The 7,092-nt window shown below is 45.4% G+C and overlaps 1 protein-coding gene across 1 annotated transcript in view; it reads left to right on the top strand.

The window, feature by feature from the left end:
• Positions 1-6,826, top strand: part of UBE2H (ubiquitin conjugating enzyme E2 H) — a gene marked incomplete at its 5' end in the record, with an annotated part of 18,157 nt that extends 11,331 nt beyond the window's left edge. Inside the window, 2 exons of the mRNA XM_008628844.2 lie at positions 788-916; positions 4,468-6,826. Coding sequence (XP_008627066.2) covers positions 788-916; positions 4,468-4,592 — 254 coding nt within the window. The remainder of the gene's footprint in view (positions 1-787; positions 917-4,467) is intronic.
• Positions 6,827-7,092: the final 266 nt, after the last annotated feature.

Below are 7,092 nucleotides of genomic sequence, written 5' to 3'. Positions count from 1 at the left end.
AAATGATTTATAGAACATTCCCATGGGAAAGCCCCCCAACAAGGAACATTCCCAAGGAGGAGTGATGACACAGGGCTGGTTCCTGCCCCTCCCCACCACTGGAATGGGGAGTTTGTCCTCTCAGGGGTGCAGGAAGAGAGTTTTGTGTATCCATGGTCACTCCTGGGCACCAGGAGGAGGTTTCCTGTTGTGGATTATTTGGTGACAGATTCCTGGTGGCACCAAGGTTTTAATGGGAGCTCTGCACATTCCCGGAATTGTTTGGAGTTGGAGGAGTGCTGGTTTCTATTAACGAGCTCATGGGAAGCTGTGGAACACACTTTGTGCCTTCCATGGAATCTTGGAATGGTTTGGGTTGGAAGGACCTCGGAGATCATTGAGCTCCAAGCCCTCTCCTTGGGCAGGGAGCCTTCCATGGAGCACAAGACATTTAAACAGAGATTGGAAGAGGTAAAGAATTCAGGGAAGGGCAGAGCACCGCACTGTTGGTTTGGGGTTTTTCCTCATTTTTAAAGCCAGGATTAAAACCCAGGAAAATTCCATCCCCTTCCTTGCTTCACCCATGGATATCTTCATTTATGTGTTGGGAGGAGGAGTTTGTGAGGAGCTGCAGCAGCTCTTCCATCAACCCTTATTTTTATTCTTATTTTTGATTTTACTCTCTTTATTTTACCTAATTCCCAGACTCTCCGTGCACTTCCCCTCAGAGTTTGTGCTGCTCTTCCAGGATTTTTGGGATGGCTCTGGCTCTGGGGACGTGGACACCAACTCTGTGTTTGCCTTGCAGATCTCACCAATATATTTGAGTCGTTCCTGCCCCAGCTGCTGGCTTATCCCAATCCTATAGATCCTCTAAATGGTGACGCTGCAGCCATGTACCTCCACCGACCAGAAGAGTACAAACAGAAAATTAAAGGTGAGGCCTAATTAACAGAATTATTGGGATTCCATCCCGAGGGAATGATGGCTCTGATGCAAATTTGGGAGTCACCGCCTGGTTTTTCCCCTTCCAGTTCCAGTGATGGGAAGGAAGGAGGGATGAGGTGCTGCTGTGTTGGAAATCATCAGCAGAGCCTGAACAGGGAAAGCTGGGAAGGAAACTGGGTTAGGATTCAATGTGATTTTGGGAGATGGGAGAAATGATTGGGAAGGAATGGTGTGTGACCAAAAAAAAGGCAGGAAGAATTCCAATCTTGAACAGGAGCATCCAATGACACAATTAATGGATAAAAAATGGCTTGTTGGAAAGTTCTGAGAGCAGCAATCAAGGAGTTGGGGATGCTGTTGCAGGAGGTGGTTTTGCACTGTGCTGGAGCAGGAATTTATGGAAAATGCCAAATAATCCTTCCTTGTTCCTTCCTAGTCCAGCCAGGGCTTCCCAGATCCATTCCTGGTTCAGGGAATGCCGTTAGGAAGCTGCAGAGAAATTAGTAAAGGCTGGAAGATGAGGAAAAGAACTGTAGGAGTTGAAACTAAAGGACCAAAGGGGGTTAGGAACTTTGGCAGATCAAAAGTGCCTTCAGAAAAGAAGGGAATGGTTTTTCCTGGAAGCAGGATGTTGGTGTGAGCAGGAGTGGGACTCCACAGTGACTGGAGAGGGTGGGGGAGCACTGGGAGAGCTGCTGGAGGTGCTTCTGGAAGGCTTGGAAGGACAAAATGGACTCAAGAAGCTCCCAGTAAGGACCTCCAAAATACTTTGGATAAATAGGAGGATTGTCCAAGCAATCTGGTGAGTGAAACACACAAATGGACTTAGTCTTGCAAACGTAAGAAATGAGATAAAAATTAGGAATTGTGCTTTAGATTTGCCTTCCCTAAAATCAGCAGGCCCCCCTTTCCTGCTGTTCCAAGCCTATGGCAAAGCCATGGAATTTCTCCCTCCTCTGATCCAGCAAACACAACCCAAACAACATTTCATTTCCTGGTGGGAAATTCCCAGCCTTTGGCCTGGATTTGAACTGAGTTTTTAGGGAGCTGAGTTTTGTTACTGCATAACCAGGAGACTCTTTGTCCCTGGGAGCCCTGCCAGGGAAGGGTCTGCAGGTCTGGAACCTCCATGAGCAGCAGGACTTGTTTTAGGTATCCCCAGCAAAACGTGGGATCAGCTCTGCCACGTCGCCCAGGAGTGGTTAAACCTGGAGTCACTCTGTTCTGGTGTGAAATGCCCAATTTTTGAGGGTGGAACTCCAAAGGAGCCGTGATTTAAATTGTGAAATATTCGGCCTCCCTTGGCTGATTGCTCTGACGGGATTGTGGGAACTTCCCTGCAGATCTGCCCTGCTCAGTATCCCCAAGTTCATTCCCTGCTTTCTCATACGAGGGAGCTTCCAGGCCAAATGGTTTGTCAGATAAAATCTCCAGTGCCAGCACCGAGAGTCCTCTGAAAACAGCCTAAAAACCAAAAATATCCTTGGAAAAAAGCCAGAAAAACTGATTGCAGCCCAAAGAAGATCTGAGGACATCCCTCAGGATATTGGGATAGCCTCCTCCCTCATTCCCATCCAGGTACAGATGATCTGGAAGGAGCTTTGAGTGCTTGCAACATGTTCCATAAATCCCAGAGTCCTGACTCCGCCAGCTCTTCCCAGGATTGCGTGACAAGTATGGGATGGAGCTGAACTCTGTCATCCCTCATTTTGAAAAATAGCCTTGGATATGTTAAAATTGCTGCAGAGGATCCTGGCAGCTCCCATGCTCTGGGAAACTCGGGAGTGCAAATCCATGATTTATTTATTGCTGCTGTTCCCGGTGTTTTTGTCGTTGGGAGCGCAGGGAATGTTTGTGTGATGTGGTGGTTTGGGGAGGAGGCCACAGGCCCAAAATTTATAATTCCTGCTCTGCTCTGCTTCCTCTGTGGGAGATTTCTTAGGGAATCTTCCTTTGGCAGGGTGAGGAACAGCTGAAGGATATCCAGGCTGAGTTTTTGCTGGGAGCTCAGGACATCTCTGGGAGCAGTTTTCCCACCCCACGTGGCTGAAGCTCCAGTAGAATCCCTTGGAACACCAGGGCTGTAATCACAGCTTGTTCCTGTTGCTCCAGGGTTTGTAAATGAATGAATCCCGTGGTGTTTTCCTGGCAGGAATTGGTGCGTGAGGGTTCCCCTTCCCGAGCACTCTTCTGTGGGAGATGCTTTGTCAATATTTAGATATTTTGGGGTTTTTTTTCCTTGACGGGCTGAAAGTCCCAGTTGAATGTAACATTCAGCATGGAAACTCCCTGGAAATTTGACTTTTCCTGGATTAAACCTTCCAAAAAACCCAGCCCAGGAGCTTTTCTGGATAAAAAGTGGCATTTTAAGCTTGAAGTTTTAGCTTAGGCTCAAGGAGGCCTTTTCCACCAGCAGCTTCCATGTGGGAATGTCCTCTGGAAGCAGCCAGTGAGGAAGTGCTGGTGGCCTCCCATCCTGCCAGTCCCTGGCCGGTGGCTGCTGCGTCTGGAAGCTCCCAAGGCAGCTGCAGCCAGTGTTTAGGTGGATTTGGGATAATCCCAGAGGGAATTTCTGAGATTCCCACTAAGGGTTTTGACATCCAAAGCCTCGCAGCAACAGCACTTGGGTTCCCTTTGCTGGAATGTGCAAGGAATAACAACCTCTTTGGGTGAGCACCCCTTTTCCAGAGGGAGATAAATTCTTGGAAAGCTCTGGGAAGGGAGCAGCCACTTCAAGGATGTGTCACAGAATCAGGGAATGGTTTGGGTTGGAAGGAGCCTTAAAGAGCCGTCCAGTTTCAGCCCCTGCCATGGGCAGGGAGTTTCCACCAGAGCGGGTTCTGCAGAGCCCCATTCTTGTCCTGTCAGCATCCCAATTCCATCCCAATTCCATTTCTTACATATAATAAAGAAAAGAAACAGTGCAGCTGTTCCTGGAGTAGTTTTGTGCTCTGCTGTCTCTGTTCCTCCTTCCTTCCACTTGGCTTACGTAGGATTTAGTCTGGAATTTTAGTCTGGTTCTCAGCTTTGCTTCAGTGACGGTTTTGTCCCATCAGTTTCAACTCAGCTCTTCATTTCTTCAAGTCAGGCCCCTTGCTGGCTTTTAGAGCTGTCCTCGAAGTCACCAACTGTGGCAGCAAATCAAATCCTGTCTTATTCCATGAGTTACAGCCCACTGGGAAGGACTTGGGTTGTTTCCAGCTACTGACACAGGATCCTTGGGATCTTCCTCCTTTCCAGGTTGCACATCCTGGACAGGGTCTCCACCAGCTGTTTTCCCATTGCTGGACAATGCTGGGTTTGGTGTGAGAAATGCACAATCCCACACTGGTTTGGATCAGAAGGCATCTAAAAGATCATCCAATTCCAACCTGGCCTGGAACATTCCCAGGGATTCAGGGGCAGCCACAGCTGCTCTGGGCAATAGGATCATTTACAATTTATATAATTTATCTGACTTACCAAATGTGCTGTGACCCAACCTCCTCCAGCTGTTGATTATCTGTCCCTAAACATCCTTTTTCTTTCTCTCCCCTCCAGAATACATCCAGAAATATGCAACAGAAGAAGCACTAAAAGAACAGGAAGAAGGCACCGGGGACAGCTCATCCGAGAGCTCCATGTCCGACTTCTCGGAAGATGAGGCTCAGGATATGGAATTGTAGTAGAGGAGGCCACCTGCTTTTCAGAGAGACTCTAATTTCCTAACCATGAGAAGCAGACTATAATATTCATATTTAAACAAAGCAATTTTTTTTATTACTAAACAAGGTTTTTATGAATTATAGAGGTGTGTATGAATTATAGCATTGATATATATATATATATATATATATATATCACCCTTTAGATCTTGATTTTCTTGGTCATTTCCCAATTCCCGAGGTGCATAGCGTATTCCCAACATTCCATTTTGGTAGCAATATGCAGCCCGGATGCATGCATTGAGATTCCATTTGGCCAAGTCAGCTTTGGTGTGCTACCAAACAGCTGCCCTGGGAGGGAGGGAATTAGCAAAAATAAAAAAAAAAAAACCAAACAAAAAACCACAAACAAACGAAATAAAAAGAGGGATTTGCTCTCGGATCGAGGTTTCCTCCGAGTCTAAAACCTTGGGGATGGTAGAGCTGTGTAGGGATGGAAGGGGCTCCTCCAGGTCGTGTTTTAGGTGGAGTCACATTAAAAAAAAAAAAAAAAAGAAAGAGGGATTTAAGAAAAAAAAAAACCAATCCAAAGGCTTGGAGCTTCTCAGAGCATTGAAGCTGGAAAATGACTTGGAATTTCAGTCCGTTCTTTCTGTGGACTCCTCCCTGCCCTCCCGAACTGTAGGGACTGACAACCACTGGTGGATTTCCTCTGGGGACTTTGGAAAAGCTGGATGTTGTTCCCTTGCTTGGTCTGGATTAGGAGCTGTTCCCTTGCTGGGAGGGAAGAACCACCCGGAACCCCACGGATGATGCTCTTTGGACAGTGCTGGGATTGACCTGGAGCACATGGAAATCAAACTCTTCCCTTGTCCCAGTTTGGAACCTGCTGCCCTTGAATGGCTTCGAGTTGGCTTTTTTTTTTTCGTTTTCTTCTTTCCCCCTCCCTCTTTTGCTCGAAATCTGGTTCAAACACCTGCCAAGCACTCACCGTGTCCTGGGAGCTCCTCTGACCAGATGGATTGGCCTTGCCAGAGCTTCAGATCCACGGAATTGTCCCGTTGGCCGAAGTCCACGAATCCATCGGCACTGATTTGATTTTCTTTTTTTTTTTTTTTTTAATCTTTCCTCCTCCTTCTGCACCAGCTTGGTTCCCATCTGCTTGTGTGTGTACAACAGGATAAAAATTCCTTAAGAGTTAACAAAGAATATGATCTTAGAAAAAAAAAAAAACAAAACCACAAAATTTGAGCTGAATAAAAAAAAAAAAAAAACTAAAAAGCACCAATTGAGGAAGCAAATGAATTAATGAATTCACTCTTTGGTTTTTCGTTGGTTGGTTGGTTTTGGTTTTTTGGTGTTTTGTTTTTTTTTTGGTTTTTTTTTTCCAGGATGTTTGGGAAATGGAATGTTGGATTTCTCCTGGTGTCTTGCAGCAAGCTGAGAGATTTTTTTTTTTGTTGTTCCTAGAAATCTGATAGAGTAAATGTCTCCTTGGGATACTTGAATTGGGATAATTGTGCATCGCAGATTTAAACTAAGATGGATTTTTAAAGCTGAATGTTACCTGCTGGTTTTCTTTTGGGGATTTTTTCAAAGGGGTTTGGGCAAGATCTTCTCATTTGTGATGCGACCTGCAGGAAAAATCAACCCACCCTGAGCGACTCTGGAGCGGAGTTTTGAATGTCAGACTGGTACATTTATCATTTGCCCAGAATTATTGGGGTTTATTTCCTTTCCTTTCGAGGCGCCACCGAGTTGGGCGATTCCAACCCTGTCTCTGATTCATAAAGCACAATCAGATTCTTTTCTGTTGCTTTGGGGGGGAGAAAACAGAAACTCCATCAAGTCCCACTTTGCTTTGGCATGATTTTCCTGAATAAAAACCTACCATGAATTTCCTTTCTGTTAATTCCGGGCACGAAGCAAAGGTTTTCCCTCTCCTTTTTCCCATTCTTTTCCAGCAGTGATGTAGGGCTGTGGCTAGTACTGTGCTGAAGTTCTCTATCTAGCATTTGTGGCTTGTTGGAGGGTAATATTAATTATTTAACATGTAATGATGTAATTAACTCTTATCTAGCACGTTGTTTGCTCATTAATTTGGGGAGGGAGGGGCCACGTTTAACTCGCTTTCCTGCTGCCCTGGCAGTTTTGCTTGTGCTATACTTGTAGGTGCTACTTAGGAGTAGAGTCAAGTGCTGGGTGGTGATTTCAGTTTTAAAAGCTTCAAAAAAAACCAAAAAAAAAAAAAAAAAAAAAAAAAAAAACAAAACAAGCAAACAAACAAAAGGCAACCAAAAAAAAAAAATCACAATAAAAATTTGTATTTTTTCAATATTGTATAAAAACAGTGTTCTAATTCCCTCGCCCCCTTCCCTTGCAGGGTTTTCTTCTCCATCATTCCCTCACGTGGATTTAGGGCATCCAGCTGCTGGAGTGTCCTCCCTTTTCCTTTTGGGAAACACTAAGCTGGGATTCCCAAAAAAAAAAAAAAACCCCATATTGGGAAAGCACAGCTGGC

This window comes from Corvus brachyrhynchos, unplaced genomic scaffold, assembly GCF_000691975.1.
Source record: "Corvus brachyrhynchos isolate BGI_N302 unplaced genomic scaffold, ASM69197v1 scaffold182, whole genome shotgun sequence".
Lineage (NCBI taxonomy): Eukaryota > Metazoa > Chordata > Aves > Passeriformes > Corvidae > Corvus > Corvus brachyrhynchos.
Note: the sequence above shows the minus strand (reverse complement) of the source record. Positions and strands in the feature narration are given on the sequence as shown.